Consider the following 25,068-nt stretch of genomic DNA (forward strand, 5'->3'; position numbering starts at 1 on the left):
CAACATTGTAGTTACTCCACAATACTAACCTAAATTACATAGTGAAAAAAGGGAACCTTTAGAGAACATGCATTCGTTGTAAATACGAATTTGTTATTTTTTCAACCTTTATTTAACTAGGCAAGTCAGTTAAGAACATATTCTTATTTTCAAAGACGGCCTAGGAACAGTGGGTTAACTGCCTTCTTCAGAACGACAGATGTTTACCTTATCAGATCGGGATTCAATCTAGCAACCTTTCGGTTACAAGTCCAACGCTCTAACCACTAGGCTACCTGCCGCCCCGACTTGCCTAGTTAACTGACTTGCCTAGTGAAAGAAAGGCAACCCCCCCCCCCCAAAAAAAACAAGGCACTTAATTAAGACGTACTGCAAAAATAAAAAATAAGCACAAGCAAAATCTTAGGAAAAACTTCTTCAGTCTGCTTTCCAACAGACACTGGGAGACGAGTTCACCTTTCAGCAGGACAATAACCTAGAACACAAGGCCAAATCTACACTGGAGTTGCTTACCAAGACGACATTGAATGTTCCTGAATGGCCTAGTTACAGTTTTGACTTAAATCATGCTTGAAAGGCTATGGCAAGACTTGAAAATGTCTGTCTACCAATGATCAACAATCAACTTGACAGAGCTTGAAGAATATTTAAAATAATAATGCGCAAATATTGTACAATCCACGTGTGCAAAGCTCGTAGAGACTTACCCAAAAAGACTCACAGCTGTAATTTCCTCCAAAGGTGCTTCTACAAAGTTTTGACTCGAGGGTGTGAATAATTATGTAATGAGATATTTCTGTTTTTCATTTTCAATAAATGTGCAAACACTTCTAAAAACATGTTTTCACTTTGTCATTTTGGGGTATTGTGTGTAGATGGGTGAGAAAAAAAATATTATTTAATCAATTTTAAATTCAGGCTGTAACACAACAAAATGTGGAATAAGTCAAGGTGTATGAATTTTTTGAATGCACTGTTTCAAGCTAAGGTTGGAAAAATCAGATTTGACGTACCAGGCTTGAGAATGAGGCTCTTCATAAAAAATGTAAAATAAAGTTTAACTTCATGATAAAGGCTTTAAGAGTTGTGATTTAACTAGATTCCATACTGAAATGTAGACCACGTCGGGGCCTACTCAGAAGAGCACACTCAATATCCTTGTTTTGCAGAAAGTTTAAGATTAGGCTAATTTACCATTTGGACCAATATGATTATTTATTTTTGTTGTGTAATAGTTTTCATCTTTTGTTATTATCATATCGTAATTAGCGTAATAGCGTGCGAAAAACCATGCGTAGCCTAATAGGTTTACACATTTTTGACGTACGGTAATTCTATATTAGATGCAACGCTCCATAATGAAGTGAAAGACTCTCCAGGTAAGATACAGTGATCTCCTGATTTAAGCTGTTTTGAATTAATGTATATGAGAAACTGACATGAATAATATGTACTGCATTGCAATTAAACGTATCGTAGGACATGTCATGTGGACATCATTTGGACTATGTTAGTCCTATTAAAAAGCAATCCTCTTAACTGAAGTGATGCGAGCATTATTGTGATAGTTTTACATGTGCCACAAAATTGTTTGTGTACTTGGCAAATGTTTTACTGGTAATATGTATCAAATGTTTATAAATAATAATTATTGAAACGGCAGGCTACTATGGTGCCTACTGTAGGTTTGCTTACTCCGTAACCCCATGTTTCAGGTATGACATTTTCAGGACATATCGTAGGCCTAAATATCTCTACTCTATGATTAAATCAATGCGCTTCCAAGACAGATTGAATAGGGATGTTAGAACGCACAGGGTTTTGAATAGGGCTGCTAATTGCATTCAAGGAGTGCAGTCAGATAGCAATGACCATTAAGATCCTATTCAATTACTATATATTAGTATTATAATTCCGCATTCTAAGGCAATGACCGCCTCTGCATCTTTCATATGGTGTGTGACACTCTATACTTTTTTTGGACTATTTTCGCAGAAGGAGCGAGGAATTCCTGATTCGAGCTTGTCTTATCTCCCGCAGCCCTGGGGACATCCTGCATGCAGGACCATTGTTCCCGCGCGCCCGGCTCAGCTCAGCTCAGCTGAACTGGCAACCTTTCTGCTAAAATGCACACCTGCCGCACCTACACTGAACAAACACATGCATGCGCCCCATGCACCGAAAATGTTTGATTTGTGTGTGTTTGTGTGTGGGTGTGTGTTCAAACAAGATCTCACGGTTTTACAAATTTGACTTCATATTCTGACGTTTAACCACGTTTCTTTAAACATCAATTTTGGAAGTTGCTCCAAAAGTCAAATTTCAAAGTTTTTTTGACACACCGGATTGACTCCTCCTGCTCAGCATCATTCCATTTCTCCAAATGTCAAATTTCGAATATGGTTAAACCATTCAATTTAGGCATTCATTCCGAATGGTTACGTTAAGACTTAAGGTTTGGTATAGGGTTAATTAAAAAAAAAAATAAGTGAGTGTCTACCACTGGGATTGAACACATGACCTTTCGGATCTGGAGGGTTAAAACATTACGTTTAGACATTCATTTCAAATTGTTAAATTAAGGATTAAAGTTTGGGATTGGGTTAAAAAAAAAATGTTTTTAAATGACTGTCTACCACTGGGATTAAACACATAACTTTCAGATTCGGAGTCATGGGACAGTTGTTGACACCCTGGGCTGACTCTCAGCATCATTAATACCGCTGGGATTGAACACGCAACCTTTGTATCCAGAGCATCAAAACATTAAGTTTAGGCATCCATTCCCAATAGTTAAGTTAAGAGTTAAGGTTTGTCAACAACTCCCTAGCGAAACCCAAGCCTACTTGATGATAATAGCGCTCACTCATGCCCCTAGTGGACGGTTTTGAAGGCATTTCCCGACGACTACAGGACACGTACAGTTGTCCAATTTTGAAATCAATCTTGAGCGATCTGCTTGGTGTGTCATATCTGTGCAGACAATTCTATTGGGTCTGGCTTTATGCACAGACATACAGTGCCTTCAGAAAGTATTCACACCCCTTGACTTTTTCCAAATGTTGTTGTGTTACAAAGTTGGTTACAAATGGATTTAATAGGCAATTTTTTTTGTCAACGATCTACAGAAAATACTCTGTAATCACAAAGAGGAAGAAAAATTCGAACATTTGTCAAATATTAATATATCTTGATTAGATAAGTATTCAACTCCCTGAGTCATTACATTTTAGAATCACCTTTTGGCAGCGATCACAGTTGTGAGTCTTTCTGGATAAGTCTCTAAGAACTTTCCATACCTGGATTGCCCATTTATATTTTCAAATTTCTTCAAGCTCTGTCAAATTGGTTGTTGATTATTACTAGATATCCATTTTCAGGTCTTGCCATATATTTTCAAGCAGATATAAGTCAAAACTGTAACTCTGCCACTGTCTTCTTGATAAGAAACTCCAGTGTAGATTTGGCCTTGTGTTTTAGGTTATTGTCCTGCTTAAAGGTGAATTCATCTCCCTGGTGTCTGGTGGAAAGCAGACTGAACCAGGTTTTCCTTTAGGATTTTGCCTGTACCTAGCTTAATTCCATTAATATTTTTCCCAAAAAAAATTACGATTACAAGCATACCCATAACATGATGCAGCCACCACTATGCTTGAAAATATGATGAGTGGTACTCAGTAATGTGTTGTATTTAATTTTCCCCAAACCCTTTTTATTCAGAACAGAAAGTAAATTGCTTTGCCACATTTTTTTGCAGTATTAATTTAGTGTCTTGGTGCAAACGTTTAGTAATATTTTTTATTCTGTACAGGCTTCCTTATTTTCACTCTGTCAATTAGGTTAGTATTGTGGAGTAACAACAATGTTGTTGATCCATCCTCAGTTTTCTCCTATCACTGCCATTAAACTCTATAACTGTTTTAAAGTCACCATTGGCCTCATAGTGAAATCATTGAGCGGTTTCTTCCTCTCCGGCAACTGAGATAGGAAGGAAGCCTGTATCTTTGTAGTGACTGGGTGCATTGATACATCATCCAAAGTGTAATTAATAACTTCACCATGCTCAAAGGGATATTCAGCTTTGTTTTTAGCCATCTGCCAAAAGGTGCCCTTCTTTGCAAGCATTGGAAAACCTCCCTGATCTTTGTGGTTGAATCTGTGTTTGAAATTCACTGCTGGACTGAGGGACTTAAAGATAATTGTATGTGTGGGGTACAGAGATGAGGTAATCATTCAAAAATCATGTTAAACACTATTATTGCACACAGAGTGAGTCCATGCAACTTATTATGTGACTTCTTAAGCACATTGTTACTCCTGAATGGGTTTAGGCTTGCCATAACAAATGGGTTGAATACTTATTGACTCAAGACATTTCAGCTTTTCATGTTTAATTAATTTGTAAAATGTTCTATAAATACAATTCCACTTTGACATTATGGGGTATTGTGCTAGGCCAGTGACAAAAAAATCTCAATTTAATCTATTTTAGATTCAGGCTGTAACACAACAAAATGTGGAAAAAGTCAAGGGGTGTGAATACTTTCTCAGGGCACTGTAAACTAAAAGAGAAAGACATATTGCAACATCTAAAGTACGCCTAAAATGCATTGGTCATGTCTTTGTCAAATAATATAATCAACGAATGTAAATAAACAAAACGCAACTCTACAGTTACATGTGCAAGGCTCCTCTATACCTACGCTCAAATGTACTCAGAATCCTGTACCTGCTCATATCATCAGCATGAATATTGTCTGTACAATTGTAACAATTAATACAACATCTGGTACATTGAAAGTTTAACATAGGTATGATAATAATAATCATTATTATTAGTGTCATCATATGCTAATATAGGCTATCATAATCATAATATAGGAATGTCAAAATATCACACGTTCAGTTGGTTAAATAGGCAAAGCACGACATATCCATCGTCGGCTAAAAGTAGACTAGTCTCCGAAAATGGTTACTAGCTCGCTGACAACATGCCTTATTTTTCGTGAAATGTTGTAAGCCTATTTATTATTTTAAGAAGCATGTTTAGAATACACTGGCCTTTCAAACACGTCCTTATCTCCTCGTTGTTTACAAAACATTAATGTGAGCAAGCATAAAATATACACAGCTAGGCCTACCTTCAAATCTTGCATTGTCGCTCCCTCTGCGCGCGCAGAGATTTGTGTCCAAGTGGCCGCGCAGCGCTGAAAGGTGACGCTCGCGCGCTGCTCAATCCAGCTCGTTAAACAGAGAGACACACAATGTATAGCAGCATAGATCTCCCGGATGAAGCGCCAGTTGGCTTCGCGGAGTTTGAATCAATGCTCAACTAATGTCTTTGAACTACTGTTTGTTATTTTTCTTATTTGCTGAGGTAGTTTTATTCCCCAAGTTAAATAACATTTTGAATTAGAGTGCACAGCATTATAAAGTTTGATGAACTATGTATAGGTACACTTTTAGGCCTAATTCATGTGGTGTTCTATTATTAATAAGAGTACATTGAGTTGAGTTGTCTCTCATGTTAGGCTACCTGTTTTATGATTTATATCCGACAAGGATTTGTTGAATTTAGCTTCTGCTAAAACAACATGCTTCATTCACTCTAATGACATTTCACATTTCGCATTTTTCTTCCATTTTTGGCTATGGCTAAATGCATTGACTTTCGTTTGTGGGTCGAAGCGATTTGTCCTCTGATATTCTCAAGACATTAAGGAACTATGTGTTTAGGTCAAACATTTTTTTTTTAAATGAATCCTTACACAAATTGGTCGCTTGGTCGTATGTGCTTGAACGAGGAATGGTAAACAGTTCAACACTCCATATAGTATCTTATGCGAACTGAGTCTCAAGTCATGGAATATGCCCACACAGAAAGCTAAAACCTTTAACCGTGATGGTTTCTGTTGGGCTGAATGTATCTACAATTTGCCTCATACACATGTGATTACAAAGGTGGGCTAATGCATTACACCATTAATTTCAACCAAGGCCCTTCAGCTGCAAGTAAAACAATGCAACAGTGGCACCAGGCCTATTAATAAACATGCACCTGATGATAGGATACAACGGCTTTATATACATGGCATAGACTTCAAGGCATAGACAATAACGGGGAAACTATATACTGTAGGTCAATAGGTCATGCGTTGCATTTTCATCGTAATCATATTCTCCAAGTATACAAACGACAAGGACAGGTGCTCTCCGTGGCTCACCGTGCCCGCACAACGAATAGCGAATTAAGGAAAGGGTCGCAATATTCTCTGTGCGCGCCACTTTTGCGTCCATGCAAGCATATAAAGCAAACAAGTATTGGCTTATAATATATGAATGGCAACTTGTGTTAACTTGTATGTATAAAAACCCTGTTTTTTGCATTTACAATTGCATTTTCTTGAACTTACCTGAATAATGCACATATTGCCAAAGTGACTAGCCAATTTAGTTTAGTAAGCGAGTATAATTATTTTGGGATTAATCCACAAAAATATTTCCTATTTAAACTCCTGACAACACTGCAGGACTCACCACAACTCCATTTGTCACCTATAGTTAATGTATAATATGCATGTCATGAACGACGCTGCGAAGGTGCCAAGGACGTTGCTTTGGAGCGGAGGGTGGATCAAGGTGAATGATATACTTTTGCATGATTGCTGTCTGCAGTCACATAATGATCTTGTCAGTCTAAAATAAGGTTCGAACTCACTGAAAGTGGACATCCCATTCAGAAGAGCCTAATGCATGACCCAGCCTATGACCCCATATAAGACAACCTAGGATCAATCAAAAGGTTCTGCTAGTGTGCTATCAGCAGCCTATCGTAAAATATTGGCAGAATTGTTGAAAAGGAATTGGTTTCAGAGCTGCAATAGTGATATGAATTATATTCATAATAATCAATACAATTCAAATACAATTATGAAATTATTAATCCTTCTAAATAATTGTCATTGTAAAAACGTTTTAAACCATACAATGGTCACCCGATAGCTGTGTTTGTGTGAACCTGAGTGTTGTTAAAGTGATAATAGGTGGAAGAGGGTTGAGAATAGACGTGTATTGAAAGCGTTTCACTCGTCACCACGTCTTTCTTATCAAGAGCGTCACTTCCCCCGGGTTCAGAACGGCTCTCTTGGGCCTCACTGGGAAGTGCACGTACATCGAATTCAGCGGAAAGACGTGTGTAAAAGCTATAACATCATTCTCTGATAGACTATAGCAATTTAGGCATCAACATGAAACATCGTTTAAACCTATAGGTGGATGCTATTGTTTTGTAGCCTGTGGGTTTTAAACGTTAATGACACGACATATTGCCTATAGGCCTACGTTTGATCTTAGTTTTGATGGTTCGTTTAGCAAAATATGCAGGAAAAAAGTATTGTGTCACCTATTACTTTACGCTCAACTCAGCCAACTCACACGTCACTTCTCTTAGCGCATATGTAAGAAATTGTCTTAGCTAAAATGAATACAAATATTGATTTCATTGCTAGATTTCATACAGGTAGGCCCATAAAGGTCTAGGCTATTCAAGTTTAAATGATTTGGCCAAAATGACTTAGGCAAATTTTTTCGAATATCTGGACAACCCAACTGCTGGCCAAGTAAGGTGTAAGACACGTCGGACACGTCAATCTTTAGATAAGAATCATGCAGTAAAGGTTAACGGTCTGCTCCATAGTGTAACCGAACGTTTTGGGTGGATGGCAAAATTATTTTGAATCCATCCATGGCTAAACTCCTTGGTTCACCAAATTCACCTTATTGTGAATGATAATAACAGGCCATAATAATAATTTACAATAATAATAATAATACAATAGTAATAATCAAGTGCCACTGCGCAACTATGCATGAGCAGTTGGTAAACACACAGAGAAAACCCCCCATGCTCCTTAGAAAAGCCCACTGAGCTGAAGCCACAATTAGCTTAAACACATAATGTAGGTTAGTTAGCCTACATCATATGGGGATAATGATTAAATGGAATGACTTTGATGACGACCCTTAACTTCTGCAGCATCTGTTTCTCCTAAACATTCCGCCTCCGAGCAACGACTGCCAAAAAAACCCGCTAAGAAGTTCACAACGTATTCCTAAACACTCACGGCTTTTTCTTCGATTTTCTCTCTTTCATTATTGCACTCTGCTGTCAAATGAGATGCCATAGACGTATTTGTTAACTCTAATAATGAATGTAGACTGTTCAGATAAGGCAAAAGTTCAATGTTTCATTTTGTAATGCATGCAAGTCCCCAGAGTAGGCCATGCTGTGTTTTCATTCCATTAAGGTCTAATAGCTCAACAGCTCTAATAGTTTATAATGAAATGGCATTTCCCAAAACTACTTTCGAAAGGAAGAATATATATTTAGTGTATAAAACTGAAATATCCAACCAACTCCGTGAACTTTAGCTATATTGTACAAAATGATTAGACCTTATTACGCATCTGCTAGATATTTTGAGATGTTTTACGCAAAGGATTGACATGTCAATGTTTTTTAAATAAGTGGAATTTAACATTAAGCATTTTCAAGACAAAAAATACACACTCGGGTTTAGGCCTAAGTGAAGAACATTCACGGACAGAATTCCAGTTAACTTCATCTGTGGACTATATAGTTCTAAGACTACATTGCAAGCCTAATACGTTTATATAATACAGTTTTCGCACAAATAAGGATTAATGAATGACCAATGTTTTACTTTGAAAGAAAGTTTATTAAGACATTCACAAAACTAGAAAAAAGAGGGAAAAGTGCTAATTTAACATGGTCCCAACATGTATGAGACAAAAATAATTACGTTTATAAAAAACAAGAAAGGTAAAAAATAATCTGCCACTGGACTGAATGTTATCGGAAACTAAACCATCTCTATCAGAGGTCACGAAGCCTACAAAGTCAATGACCCCAGAAGTAACACATCTTTGGTATTGCTCCTTCTGACGGTGCTCTCTCTCTCTCTCTTTCCACCTGCACCCCGATTAAGAACTGTGAAACGGTTAAAAAAAAGTAAAAATAAAGACAGGCTAAATAATCCAATTTTCACCTGATCTTGCTGGAGTTCGCTCAGTTCACGATACTGGTTCAAATACGTAGTTCTAATTCAATTATCACTCATTCAGGTGATGTTTTGAATTCCAAGACAGGGGGAGGGTTTTGTGTATTTTGTTTTCAATTAATTGTATTTTGAATTTGTATCCCCGTGAATAGGGAACTGGTCGGATTTTACAAATGTTTATAACATACAACGGTGTTTATAACACACTGTTGCCTTCAGTCCAAGGCAACAGTGGACGCACGAAATGGCCCCCAAAAGTCCTGCTTTACTTCGTGCCTAGTCGAGACCTCTTAATATCACCATTTCCAGTTTTTTTAAATCCTCTCAGCATCCCCACTTGTATATCTTTCCATATGAATTTTCAGTACATTATTTGGATCAAAAGAGCCCGTCATAGTATTGTCTCTTCAAAAATATTTTTTTTCTGGTTTGAATACACAGGAATAGACTTATTGTCTTTCTCTCACAAGAGTCCATTTTACAAGTGGCCCTCTCGTAAACTCTAAATGTCAATCCTCGTGTGTAACGCAGAGTGTTTGCTCTCGTGATCCCAATACGAACAGTGCATCATGGAGAGCTCGGTAGGCTGGCGGGAGCAGGCGAACTGCAGGCCCGCTCCGTTGCTGGAGGATACCGGGGGCGGCGCAACGGTCGCGGGGCTCAGCTGCTGGGCATGGTGAGCGTGCGGGTGGTGGTGATGGCTCATGCCGTTATAAGAGTTCACCATGCTGGGGAGACCCATGCTTTGCACCCGGGAGTACGGGTTGTATGAGGAGGGAGCGGACAGTCCTTTCACATTGACGGGACTCACGTTGCCACTGGCCATCTGACAGGAGGTGTAGGACATCGGGGTGGGCGGCTGGCCCAGCGACCACGAGTTGTTCATGAAGCTGGACTGCAGGTACTTTGGAGGGGACAGGTAGCCGTACCCATCACCGCCGAAGAGGGATTTCCCGGGCTGGAAATGGGTCGGTGGAGGTCTGAAGGGACGTTTCATTCGACGTCTCCTTCTGTAGTTTCCCTTCTCGAACATGTCCTCGCACGCCGGGTCAAGGGTCCAGTAATTCCCTTTTCTCTCGCCGCCTCCCTCGCGAGGAACCTTGATGAAACATTCATTCAGACTCAAGTTGTGCCGGATACTGTTTTGCCAGCCTTTCTTGTTTTTCTCGTAGAAAGGGAATTTGGTTATGATATACTGGTAAATACCAGACAAAGTGAGGCGCTTCTCAGTGCTCTCCCGAATGGCCATGGCAATGAGAGCCACATACGAATACGGTGGTTTTTGAGACGGGTCCGTTTTCTCCGAAACTTTTTCCTGGACCGGTTCCTCTTTGGGTCGCTCCTTATCCTTCGCCATGTTGGTGTCGTGGACCATCAGGGCCATTGCGTCATCCTCGGGGTTTTGGTAAGTGGCCATCATTGCGCACACCAAAACAAAAACAAATACAGCACAAATACAGAACAACAAACGCGATTAACTACACTTGCAGAAAATTATATTAGCCGTAGCACCTCAAGATGGACTTCAAAACAAAACTCTGAGGCTGCCTCCTTAACGTTGAGCGCGCAGAGAAATCCGTGTTTTGAGCCACAGTTGGTGACTTGTTAGGCACTAGACTCTCCTCTAGAACAAACGTTCTTCCAAACTGGTTTGTGATGGAGGCGCAGCCCAGGTTGTGGTTTGATTCCTCTCTAAGCCCAGCCCTTTTCGCTTTTTTTCCACAGGCAGACGGTAGGCCTACTAGTGGCGGTGCCTCTCCAGTGCGTCGTGCGACGTACTGCTCTGTGATTTGTGCGCATTGGACCAGTTCCGCCTCTGTTGGTTTACAGCTGCGTGGTGAGGAATCTCTCGTCTACCCACTTCACATGATCAAATACATTTTCCTGTTCACACACGTTTCAAAAGTAACATGTGTTAGAGTGGGGTTTAGACAAGATAGCACTCATTGCAAGTGAATAGGAAAACAGTTTAGAGAAAAGTTTGTGTGTCAAAAATAAATGATTAAGAGGAAGAGAATTTCAAGGTACTGTAATTCATTTCGTGAATTTCAATGCCATTCAAGGCACGTGTTAATGTTACATGGGACACAGTTATGATTGACAAAATAGCCAACTGTTACGTCCTGTATTTATAGGCTATTCATAACTGATCATATGTGTGTTGTTGTATTGACTGCAATTTTCCACATTGTCCAATGATAAAACAAGGTAGACCTAATATAAATAGTATTTTCAGCTATTGTAAGTAAATAACCTCGACCTATACACTCAGATTTACCTCAACGTGTTATTGCATTCCGACTGACTGTAGGCTGAAGCCTCATTAGCTACTGACCGCTTGTCCGCAGCAGCCGCAGAAAACCTGGATTGATAGTGCCGCTTAATTAGCAGGCATTGTGATAGAGGTGTATGAAAGGGGTATACACTTCCCTGGCCACCCATGTGGGTCCCTTCGGCGTTCTCCGAGATGGTATTTCCGTGCTATGAGAGCTGACGCAGGTGGAACAGCATTGGCATGTGTGTCATCGCCCGCCACCGGCCCACAGTCTTTGTCCCGGCCAGCCGCTGTAGAGATGCCCCAGCTCGCCTCGCGGAGGAACAGCTGAACAGCAGTGAAAGCCAACCGTCTCTCAGCGCGCAATTACTACAAGACACAGAATGGGCCGTTTCCATCGCTAAAATAAATACTTTTCTCAGGTTCATGATTATCTTTTTCACATAGCCTATGTTTTTGGACTGAAAAGCATATGCTGAAAATATATTACTCTGCTTAATTGTGTCTAGTTCAGATAGCGTCGACAAAATAAATGTGGTTACTTTTTAAATGTTTGTCAATATATACATATAGCAATGATATAAATAACAATAATAATGAATTATCATACATAGCCTATCATAGGCTTGCAATGCATAGATAGACCTGTCTATATTTGTGTATGAGCGTGTCAAAAGGCACCACATGTAGTTACTAAGTGTAGGAACGTATTTTGTAAATAATTATGCTTTCAAAATCATGCTAAATATGCTATAAAACATCAACGGAGTGCTGCATATTTTGGAAGTGTTGTACTATATACATGGTCAGGTCAAATGTGTTCGGAGATATAATTGACCAAAATGCCCAAACATTCGTTTTCACCAAGATTAAAAATATATATTTTGGATAGCATACACACATGAAAAGTCAAAGAAACAGTTTGATGGTTTTATTTTTATTTTCAAAATCGAGGTGAATACAGGCCTATACTTCACTGACATGCTACTTTAACAAAGCGACTTAGATGTGGTGATGTGGTCTTTCAGTGGATGAAAACAAAGAAGACACCACAAAACTTGAGCCTTTTGTTGGGCAGTTATGACAGTGCGCGTGTGTTTAGTAATACCTCGTGATTTGGGGAGTTGTTTAGTCTTTATTGTTGCGGAGAAAGTCTGTGGTCTCTTCATGTTCCCATGCGCCCAAGTCCATGAGGATTAGAACATGGAACACGAATAGAGAGAGAGAAGAAGAGTTGCTGAACGGTCAACAATCATAGATATTATCATTCAATCGTTTTGCTATTATCATATTGTTATTAAAGAATCATTAATAACAACAGTGGCAGTAATGCCTATTGTGCAATAACATAAATTACTGTAATAACATCATTAGACTACCAGTAGGCCTACTCATATGGCTCAGAAGGTAGAATAAAACGAAAAGAAAACGGCAAAAAAACATTTGGAACAACGTGAGAAGGAAAACCAAACGATGTTTAAAAGGCTACAAAGTCTCAAACTCAAGGCTAAAAATGCAGATCTGTTTCAATAACTTTTTTTGTTTAAACTGGAATATTTACAAGTTATTCAGCATTCCTGTGACAATAAATAATTTAATGTTGCCTAGGTCAGGACTTGTCTATGCACTGCATGGTTTACAAGGAATATCTTGGCAAAATAGGTCCCATTGTATTGGAACCACGTGTTGGCCTATAGGTATATATCAGTCATTAATGCCACTTATATGTTTTCTATTTTCAACTACATTTTTCTGAATACCACAATATTATTTTAATAAATAATACATACCTTTTATTGACTGAAACTCTGGACGCTTGCTTGAGTCTTACTCCAAACGACTGCAGGAGATCGTCGACTTTTCCCCGGGCACATCTCGCTCACCTACGCGCGGTATCTGTCCCGGGCTGCTACAGTCACGCGCGTCACGTCACAACAAGCTGTAAATAAACATGTTAAGAATCTGTAAACACCACTAGCGCGAGGCCAATGTGTAACCTGAACTATAGCTTGGCTTTAGAGCGCGCTGAGGAATGTTAATTCGATTGTCACATGTTATCTTTATATCACGTTTTAAATTGGATAAAAGAGAACGAAGGAAAAAGTTGTTGGTTGACAAAAGAAGGTCAATAATATTAATCCACCTATTGTAACATTTACATTACGCTAAAACATGGTTTAGGCGCACTGGCAAATTAACAGTCTCATTGAACCAAGATTGCACCAAAGGGATCATGCGTCGTTTTTGGATGCATGGAAATGTTCACAATACCACGCTGCAGAAAGAGAACAGTTGTAGAGGGCAATACGGGTATAGTATGGTTATAGCTTCTGGATATACGTTTGAAGCTTGGCTATACTGTCTAAAACACAGGAGTTCTCAATACCAATGGGCACTCATCATTTGGTGAGGAATATGTTCAAATATTAAACTAAATTGTGTAAAATGAATACGAATTAACTAGGCATCATACCAAAGGTTTAAGCAAAATAACAATCCAATTGTTATATTGAACGAATTGATCTGGACAAAAAAGCAGACATGCAATAAACCATAGGCAAGGAAGGCCTATCACTGCTGCACAACAGAGAGAATAGGAGAGAGCCATGAGATAGACGCAGGGCAGCCTATGTTTTGTTCTTACATAAATACACACCCTCTACAAATCCTTCTCAAATTCTCGCTTGATCCCCAACAATCATCAGCGAATAAACGCTTAGTGTAATAAAAAGATACATTGTAAAACAACTCCACAGCTGACAGGGTTCTGTTGCGGCTTAGCCGACGCTTTAATTGCAGTAATGATATATCACCTCGTAAATGCACCGAGGTTGTTATAGTTTTGTGTAAGTAGAAACAAATACTAGTCAACATAATTATATGAACAACGATAATAATAAACTATCCGATTTTTAGTGGCAACCACCAGAATAATACAGAGAAATAACGACAACACCAAAATGGACAGAGCGCATGAATGCGTGTGTGTGTGTGTGTGTATGTGTGACTGTGTCGCAAAGCCCGTTTGCAGGCCTACAATAAGATAACAAACCAAACATGGCAGCACCATCTCTTAACCGGCCCTCAGCTTTAATGCACTTTGAAAGACTTAAATTCCTGTCTTCGCGCACTTCCTGCCCTCGGTCTAGTCGAGGATGTTTATGATAGGGTGCGCGGGAGGAATGCGGAGGACGAGATCCGCCAGGTCAGCCCGGCGACCGGGCCGGGGCGAACCCACCGAGTCAAAGCCCACGGAGTGAAGCCACGCACTGGCAGCAGTATATCCAGTTGAAGAGAACAGTACATACATTAAGGTTAGGATAGGGTATTCTATAAACATATGTATTTGTAATTATGGTAAACAATACCTATCATGTATTAATTATGTTAATGTGATTTATGTTTTCATTAATAATAATATTATTATTAATAATAATACGTTTTCACAAATTCTCGATTAATATTTGTTGTACTAATTTCACTGCTGCAATAACATTTCCCCCCCACAGTGGGGTTAAACTGCATCTGGACATCACATTCAGTCGTGGCCATGCGTAGCCCTTATTGCTAAGCCTATAACAATAGAAATGTCGAGCATTATTAGGCTATGCGCACTGTTTTGTATTTAATATAACCTGCATACATTATTATAACCATGTGACAAATTGTTGAATTGTTGAAGAACAGATCTTTTAAAAATATAATTTATGCATGCCTATACATTTCTCATTTAGTCATATGTCGAATAAATCCCTCACAACTTTTACTATCTGATCAGTTAAAAAACAAGACACAGATCCCCCTTTCCACTTTTAGGGTTCAAGCGTTAAAGGTATTGATGTGTGACCAGCCAAAGCATGTCTCTGTTGCGGCAGTTATGGCGAGGTATTATGTTTGCTTTGGATATTGACTTGCGTGTGACAAATTTTTGTGTCTGTTCATTGAGCCATGTGGGAGAAAAGATGGATCCTTCTGTGAGGAAGGAGAATGCGTAACAGTGTTGCTCCATCATGGTTTCTAGGCTATGCCGAGCTGAAAAATATCAATTTCAGTTAGTCCAAATTCAGTCAGCTATTCATGTAGCCTATTGAAATATTGATAGTGTACTACATCTCTCTTCCAAAATAGTTTGGTCTCTGCTGAAAACAAATCTAGTTCTGTGAAAGTTCCCAGAACATTCGTTAGGTTGCAGCAAATGTTCTCATAACACAAAGACTGTCCAGTTGTGCTGATGATTATACAATGTTGTAGGACTATAAAACATTAGCCTGATTTTGCAAGAACGTTCCCGGAACACATTTCGTCTGTTCTTTACCTGGAAACCGAGTGAGAATGTTTGGGGAATGTTCTGTGGTTGTTATAGATTTGAGCTAATGTTAGAACATTCCAAGGATATTTCAGTTAAAGCATTTTCACACAAAACATAACATTTTGTTATCAAAAACATAATTATTTTTCTCATCCGAATGTTAGATAAAACACCAACTAAAACTTAATGGGAATCTTAGCTGATGTTCTGGGAATGTCCCCGGTTTGCTGGGATAACTGGTGAGTAAATATTATACTGTGGTTGAAAATAAAATGAAACCAACCCTGATCTGAACTCACAAGAAAAGCACTCTTTTTCATGACCATTGCTTACTAAATGTTTGTCAGTCTTAAATGAGAAAAAACAAATTTCAAAACGTTATGTTGTTGTGTTATATTTCTAATAGAGACTGATAAATACAGATGTGAAGTAGGTCACCTCAGGTCATTGGTGCTTGAGTGCTTTTTGGTTTGTCCAATCAGGCCTTGTCGCTCGGGTCAAATCACATCATGTAAAACATGAATGAGTTCACTGCTTGATGCAGGTATGTGTGTATTTGAGAGTGCTTGTGTGTGAAAGTGTGTTTTTGCATGCATTTGTATGTGTGTGTGTGGATCGTATGTGTGTGTGCACACAATAATTTTTATCATGCCAGAAATAAGCAATGAACAGAAATGAAATGACTCAAAAAAACATGCCCCATCAGCCCCTCCAGGGTAGAGGGGGGAGGGTCACCTGGTCCATCACAGTGTCGGTGCATCTGCACAGGGCAGGCCGATAGGGGAGGAGAGCCCCCCAGGTTCTCCCAGTTTGATCTCATTGGATTACTGTGGATCATCTGTAGATGATTGATACATCAGCAAAATACTGCCTCCTCTGAATGGCATCCTTATGAGCTGAGGGGAGGACAGGAGAAGGGGGGACAGGAGAAGGGGGGACAGCGGATGGAGGGATGGGATGAAAAAGGAGGATGTACCCACAGCCCTCATGCAGCGCCTCAAATGTGTCTCTTCTTCCTCCCCAGAAAGAAGAGAGAGGATAGAGCAAATAAACAGGGACCTCCCCCCTGTTATCCTCCCTCTACCCCCCCCTCTACCCCCCCACCCACATGGATTACGCTTTGGGAGGTTGAGGGGACGGGGGCATGAGAGGAGTAGACACACAGTGCGCACACACTGTCTAGTGGACACACACACACACACGCACGCGCGCACGCACGCACGCACGCACGCACGCACGCACGCACGCACGCACGCACGCACGCACGCACGCACGCACACACACACACACACACACACACACACACACACACACACACACACACACACACACACACACACACACACACACACACACACACACACACACACACACTATACCCCGTATCCACCTCAAAACTCAAAGAACTAGTGTGTGTGTTGGTGTGTGTTCTTGTGTCAGTCTGTTTTAAGAGAGAAAATGTGTTAATAAAAAGGGTGAGGGGGCTTCCTTACTTTGTAAATCCCCCTTTCCAACACACAGATCATTGTCAAAAATGATAAAGGAGCCCCCCTCCTCCATGCCTCCTCTTTCCCCTCTCCTTTGCCCTGAGCGGAAGGTGGCTGTGGTGTATTCTAGTGGCGTTGTGTGTTTGTCTTCCTTATCGCCCAGAGGAAGTCTATGGGAAGCACTAAGCCCCTCTCCCCTGCTCTGCCTGCTCTCCCCTGCCCTGCTGTCTCATTAATATCATCCATCACTGTCTTATTAACTAACAAGCCTGTAGTCTTTATAGTAACCTGGCATTAACGCCACAAAGGGACTGCTGCTTGGACAGTAAAGTATCAATTATATTCTATTGGTTGACCTCTGCCTAGGTCTATGAGCTGCATTCCTATTCCTCTATGGAGTAAAACAACAGATGATCTAACCATTGTGATGGACGAGAGAAGAAGAGGGGAGAGGAGAGGAGGGGAGAAGAAGGAAGAGGAGATGAGAAGAGAGGAGAAGAGGCGAGAGGAGAGGAGGGGAGGGGAGAGAGACAATGTGTTCCTGTTAACCTCTGCTGAGAGGTGAAGCGCTGGAGCCTCCTGCCAACAAGATTCTCTTTGAGGCTTTCTTGAACCGGGGCCAGGGCCTAAATGACTCACAGGAGCGAGTGTGTGTGTGTTCGTGTGTGTGTGTAAATGTGTCTGTTTTTGTGAGAGAGAGTAAGATAAGGTTATGTTTGAGGAAAACAGTGTGAGTGTGTGCATTTGTATGTGTGTGAGTGCATGTGTGTGTGTTAGATGTGTGAGATGTGTGTGTATGAGAGCGAGAAGCAGCCTCACCTTCCAAAATAAAAGAAAAAAAGCTAATTACATTAAAACCCACCTTTCACATGGCTAACCTTCCAAACACACCGTCAAGTCAGAATCACACTCAAATCTTCACAAGCCAACAAGAGTAAAAAAACTCAACACTTTTCCTCATCGTATCCGATGGGATTAGATTCCAGACCAAATCAAAACAAGTCATTAGAGGTAATTGCCCAGGTAGAACTACTTCTCTGACCAAACAAACATGGCTGCCGACAGACAACCTGAAGACAGATCAAAGCTACTGTTTGACAGGAATCAGCCGACAGAACTCAAATAACCGCCATTTTACAACCCACACAACTCACTCCCTCTCTCTCTGGCTTAGTGTCAATACAAACTACACACTGACCACACTGTTCTGATGTCTCAATGCAGAAACACACAGCAAAAAAATGATTAAACGTTGAATGACACAAGGACAAAGACGGCTGGAATCAAACTTGAATGTGTTGACCTTCACAGTTGAGATGTGTGTGAACAGTTGAGCGTTAATGGTGCAGAACCAGAATGATACAGTCAGATGGGTAAGACTGGGTTCATTCTGCATAGGTGGTCTGTCTGTCTGTATGTCTGTGCTGGGGTTGGTGAGGATATTGGGGCCTGCCTCTAGCTCTACCATCCGAAACAGAATACCCCCACCTACCATTCATACTCACTTTCCTCATATCCTACCCACTACCTTGACTCCTCCTTTCCCTCAGTGTTGCCAAGAGTTACTCTAGAGTTACTCTACAAGAGTTACTCTACAATGTTATACTTTATCTGTGCACACACACACACACACACACACACACACACACACACACACACACACACACACACACACACACACACACACACACACACACACACACACACACACACACACACACACACACACACACACACACACACACACACACACACACAAAACCCAGGGTTGCCAGAGTAACCAGACTTTTTTTCCTTTCCAGCATGCTACCTTGCCACTGTACAATAGCTCAGAGTGCATGTGGGTGGCTGTGAATAAGGTAAGAGATGTTATCTCCCTACTCCACTGATAGAGACCAATGAGAAACACAGCCTCTGTAAGTCCTGACTGGGTCCACCAGCTGGCCTCCCTCCCTCCTTCCCCCCCTCTCTCTTTCAGACTATTTCTCTGTCTCTCTGTTTCTCTGTACCTCTCTCCTCGATCAACAGGTTATTCATCCATCGTTCCTTATTCATTAACCCATCCTAGTAGGTAGGGGAGGATGCTGAGCTACTCTGCTAATGATAGTCGTCTTGATTTGACGCACCACATACTGCAGCGTTAGTTAGCATCTGTTAGTGCTGTGCTGCCAGAAGATAAACATGTATTTGACCAGGTAAGTTGACTGAGAACACATTCTCATTTACAGCAACAACCTGGGGAATAGTTACAGGGGAGAGGGATGAATGAGCCAATTGGAAGCTGGGGATGATTAGCTTACTATGATGGTATGAGGGCCAGATTGGGGATTTAGCCAGGACACCGGGGTTAACACCCCTATTCTTACAATAAGTGCCATGGGATCTTTAGTGACCACAGAGAGTCAGCACATTTAATGTCCCATCTGAAAGACAGCACCCTACACAGGGCAATGCCCCAATTACTGACATAGGGCATTGGGATATTTTTTTAGACCAAAGGAAAGAGTGCCTCCTACTGGCCCCCCAATACCACTTCCAGCAGCATCAGGTCTTCCATCCAGGACTAACCCTGATTAGCTTCAGAGGCAAGCCAGCAGTGGGCTGCAGGGTGGTATAATGCTGGCTCAAAAACAATGATGTGACTGACATATGAAGTCACTGAAAAACACTCAGAGAGGTGCTATAAATGTGCTCTAAGTAAGCACATTGACAGGGCCTCAACATGCTCAAGAGTTAACAATACTGAATTGCTATAATCAGCCCAACAGAAATATCAGATATAAACTCAGCAAAAAAAGAAACGTCCTCTCACTCTCAACTGCGTTTATTTTCAGCAAACATAACAAGATTCAACAACTGATACATAAACTGAACAAGTTCCACAGACATGTGACTAACAGAAATGGAATAATGTGTCCCTGAACAAAGGGGGGGGGGTCAAAATCAAAAGTAACAGTCAGTATCTGGTGTGGCCACCAGCTGCATTAACTACTGCAGTGCATCTCCTCCTCATGGACAGCACCAGATTTTCCAGTTCTTGCTGTGAGATGTTACCCCACTCTTCCACCAAGTCACCTGCAAGTTCCCGGACATTTCTGGGGGGAATGGCCGAAGCCTTCACCCTCCGATCCAACAGGTCCCAGACGTGCTCAATGGGATTGAGATCCGGGCTCTTCGCTGGCCATGGCAGAACACTGACATTCCTGTCTTGCAGCTAATCACGCACAGAATGAGCAGTATGGCTGGTGGCATTGTCATGCTGGAGGGTCATGTCAGTATGACCCTGCAGGAAGGGTACCACATGAGGGAGGAGGATGTCTTCCCTCTAACGCATAGTGTTGAGATTGCCTGCAATGACAACAAGCTCAGTCCAATGATGCTGTGACACACCACCCCAGACCAAATCGATCCTGCTCCAGAGTACAGGCCTCGGTGTAACGCTCATTCCTTCGACAATGAACGCGAATCTGACCATCACCCCTGGTGAGACAAAACCGCGACTCGTCAGTAAAGAACACTTTTAGCCAGTCCTGTCAGGTCCAGCAATGGTGGTTTTGTGCCCATAGACGACGTTGTTGCCGGTGATGTCTGGTGAGGACCTGCCTTACAACAGGCCTACAAGCCCTCAGTTGAGCCTCTGTCAGCCTATTGCGGACAGTCTGAGCACTGATGGAGGGATTGTGCATTCCTGGTGTAACTCGGGCAGTTGTTGCTGCCATCCTGTACCTGTCCCGCAGGTGTGATGTTCGGATGTACCAATCCTGTGCAGGTGTTGTTACACATGGTCTGCCACTGCGAGGACAATCAGCTGTCCGTCCTGTCTCCCTGTAGCGCTGTCTTAGGCGTCTCACTGTACGGACATTGCAATTTATTGCCCTGGCCACATCTGCAGTCCTCATGCCTCCTTGCAGCATGCCTAAGGCACATTCATGCAGATGAGCAGGGACTCTGGGCATCTTTCTTTTGGTGTTTTCAGAGTCCGTAGAAAGGCCTCTTTAGTGTCTGTCATATGTCAGTTGTGCAGAGGTGAGGACGGAGTCAAGCGCAGGACACAGAACTGAGTAAAATAACGTACTTTACTCTGAAAAATAAATCAGCCAAAATAATCCACGCAGGGATAACAACCCTAACATACACGACTAACACAAACCAGGAATAATCACGCACAAAACATAATGGGAACCAGAGGGTTAAATAGGGAAATAATAATAACTTAATGGGAACCAGGTGTGTTCACTCAAGACATAACAAATGGAAAACAGAAACATGGATTGGTGGCAGTTAGAAAGCCGGTGACGACGACCGCCGAACGCCGCCCGAACATGGAGAGGCACCAACTTCGGCGGAAGTCGTGACAGTGTCCTAAGTTTTCCTAACTGTGACCTTAATTGCCTACCGTCTGTAAGCTGTTAGTGTCTTAACGACCGTTCCACAGGTGCATGTTTATTAATTGTTTATGGTTCATTGAACAAGCATGGGAAACAGTGTTTAAACCCTTTACAATGAAGATCTATGAAGTTATTTGGATTTTTACGAATTATCTTTGTTTCTTTTTTTGCTGAGTTTATGTATACCAGCCAGGTCACCCGTGATACAAGTCAGTATTCAACGTCCATCCATGTCTAAGGACGTCAGGAGATGACATGGAAACCAGCCACTAGGGGCAGCAGTGAGCGCTCTTACCTTCAATTAAGTTTCGGTTTTGCTATGGCGTTGTGGACGGGGATGACAGATGGGTGTATGCATCTGCCTCTGGTGCTAAAGTTTGCATGTTCAAATCCACAGATACAAAGTTATTCTTGATATTTTTGTTTTAAGCCTATCGCAAACCTTAACCCTTACCTTAACCATTTAGAGTTAATGCCTAACCTTAAGAATTTCGGAGTTAATGCCTAAACTTAACCCTAACCTTAAAAATGTCAAAATGTTATGTTTGGAACAACTTTGAAATTTGACGTTTGAGAAACATGGATGACGTGAGACTGTGAGAGCCTGTAGCATATAAAGTATGTCACCTCAATGTCACAGTGGCCTAAACCTCTCCAGAACTACAGTCGCTGACATACCAAACCTCTCCAGAACTACAATCGCTGACATACCAAACCTCTCCAGAACTACAATCGCTGACCTTCCAAACCTCTCCAGAACTACGGTCTGTCTGACTTACCAAACGTCTCCAGAACTACAATCGCTGACCTTCCAAACCTCTCCAGAACTACGGTCTGTCTGACCTACCAAACCTCTCCAGAACTACAATCGCTGACCTTCCAAACCTCTCCAGAACTACAATCGCTGACCTTCCAAACCTCTCCAGAACTACAATCGCTGACCTTCCAAACCTCTCCAGAACTACAATCGCTGACCTTCCAAACCTCTCCAGAACTACGGTCTGTCTGACCTACCAAACGTCTCCAGAACTACAGTCGCTGACCTACCAAACCTCTCCAGAACTACAGTCTCTGACCTACCAAATGTCTCCAGAACTACAGTCTGTCTGACCTACCAAACCTCTCCAGAACTACAGTCTCTGACCTACCAAACCTCTCCAGAACTACAGTATGTATGACCTACCAAACCTCTAGAACTACAGTCTCTGACCTACCAAACCTCTAGAACTACAGTCTGTCTGACCTACCAAACCTCCAGAACTACAGTCTGTCTGACCTACCAAACCTCTAGAACTACAGTCTGTCTGACCTACAAAACCTCTCCAGAACTACAGTCTCTGACCTACCAAACCTCTCCAGAACTACAGTATGTATGACCTACCAAACCTCTAGAACTACAGTCTCTGCCCTACCAAACCTCTCTAGAACTACAGTTTGTCTGACCTACCAAATGTCTCCAGAACTACAGTCTGTCTGACCTACAAACCTCTCCAGAACTACAGTCTCTGACCTACCAAACCTCTAGAACTACAGTTTGTCTGACCAACACCACACATGCCTGTCCTACACAAGGCCTCTCCTCTCTCCCATCACCACAATAACAAACAGGACAACCAGGTGGCCAAACATAAAGTGAGCACCCCAGCACACACACACACGCACACGCACACACACACACACACACACACACACACACACACACACACACACACACACACACACACACACACACACACACACACACACACACACACACACACACACACACACACACACACACACACACACACACACACCCTGTTACAGCCCTGAGGATGGTTTGAGAGGTGGGTGTCTGTGGGGAGAGGAGGGTTTTGGGTTACCCAGAACACAGCTACAGCAGCGCAGTCTCCCTGGTACAAACATCATCACCTAATTACTGTTGGACAAGGCTAAAGGACTAAAAAGCAGGCTCAATGGAGAATCTGAATTCAATGGGAGAATAAGCATTGACGTATGTCCTAAGTCATAGAGCAATCATCTTTCACATCTGAGGATGAAGAGAAAGAGAGAGGGGGATTTAGAGAAGGATGGAGAGAGAATACTTCTTCGTTAGTGTTCCTTGAGGACAGAGAGAGGAGGACTGAGGTCTGTCTCCCAGCGGACCTCAAGATGTCCTGTTTTCTTTTTCTCCTGCAGGAAACATCACCTTGGGCTCTAAAGCCTTCTCTGTGGAGATGAGCTCTCATTCTTGGACATTCAGGAATTAATATGCATACATATGCATCCAAGCAAATGCATGCGAACATGCACACATACATTCACTGACTCATATCCAGTATGTGATTGCACTATCATAATAATTGCACTACATACAGTGCCTTCAGAAAGTATTCATACCCCTTGACTTATTCTACATGTTGTTGTGTTACAGCCTGAATTCAAAATGTATTAAATAGCTTTTTCTCTCACCCATCTACAGACAATACCCCATAATGACAAAGTGAAAACATGTAAAAAAATTTTTTTTTGCAAATTTATTGAAAATGAAATACAGAAATATCTCATTTACATTCATACCCCTGAGTTAATACATGTTAGAATCTTGTTTGGCAGCGATTACAGCTGTATGTCTTTCTGTTTTGCACACTTGGATTGTACAATATTGCCAATTATTATTTTCAAAATTCTTGGTTGTTGATCATTGCTAGACAACCATTTTCAGGTCTTGCCATAGATTTTCAAGCAGATTTAAGTCAAAACTGTAATTCGGCCACTCAGGAACATTCACTGTTTTCTTGGTAAGCAACTCCAGTTTTAGGTCATTGTCCTGCTGAAAGGTGAATTCATCTCACAGTGTCTGGTGGAAAGCAGACTGAACCAGGTTTTGCTCTAAGATTTTGCCTGTGCTTATCTCCATTCCATTTATTTTGTATCCTGAAAAACTCCCCAGTCCTTAACGATTACAAGCATACCCATAACATGATGCAGCCACCACTATGCTTGAAAATATGGAGAGCTGTACTAAGTAATGTGTTCTATTGGATTTGCCACAAACATTACACTTTGCATTCAGGACAAAAAAGTTAATTGCTTTGCCACATTTTTTGCAGTATTACTTTAGTACTTTATTGCAAACAGGATGCATGATTTGGAATATGTTTTATTATCTATAGGCTTCCTTATTTTCACTCTGTCATTTAGGTTAGTATTGTGGAGTAATTACAATGTTGTTGATCCATCCTCAGTTTTCTCCTATCACAGCCATTAAACTCTGTAACTGTTTTAAAGTCACCATTGGCCTCATGGTGAAATCACTGAGATGTTACCTTCCTATCTGGCAACTGAGATAGGAAGGACGTAGTGACTGGGTGTCCATCCAAAGTGTAATTAATAACTTCACCATGCTCAAAGGGATATTCAGCTTTGTTTTTAGCCATCTGCCAATAGGTGCCCTTCTTTGCAAGCATTGGAAAACCTCCCTGATCTTTGTGGTTGAATCTGTGTTTGAAATTCGCTGCTGGACTGAGGGACCTTAAAGATAATTGTA

At 41.3% G+C, this 25,068-nt stretch overlaps 1 protein-coding gene and 1 pseudogene across 1 annotated transcript; both read right to left on the reverse strand.

The window, feature by feature from the left end:
* Positions 1-8,717: 8,717 nt before the first annotated feature.
* On the reverse strand, positions 8,718-10,761 carry LOC139548315 (forkhead box protein L2-like). The gene has a single exon (XM_071357925.1). The coding sequence runs from the start codon at positions 10,498-10,500 to the stop codon at positions 9,583-9,585; it is 918 nt and encodes a 305-aa protein (XP_071214026.1). The 5' UTR covers positions 10,501-10,761; the 3' UTR covers positions 8,718-9,582.
* Positions 10,762-20,418: 9,657 nt separating this feature from the next.
* On the reverse strand, positions 20,419-21,107 carry LOC139548502 (uncharacterized; annotated as a pseudogene).
* Between the last annotated feature and the right edge of the window lie 3,961 nt (positions 21,108-25,068).

The sequence above is a fragment of the Salvelinus alpinus genome, chromosome 21 (genome assembly GCF_045679555.1).
Source record: "Salvelinus alpinus chromosome 21, SLU_Salpinus.1, whole genome shotgun sequence".
Lineage (NCBI taxonomy): Eukaryota > Metazoa > Chordata > Actinopteri > Salmoniformes > Salmonidae > Salvelinus > Salvelinus alpinus.

Bases quoted from the DNA above. Each gene is read 5' to 3' on its own strand.
- LOC139548315 (XM_071357925.1), bottom strand. From the start codon at position 10,500: ATGATGGCCACTTACCAAAACCCCGAGGATGACGCAATGGCCCTGATG.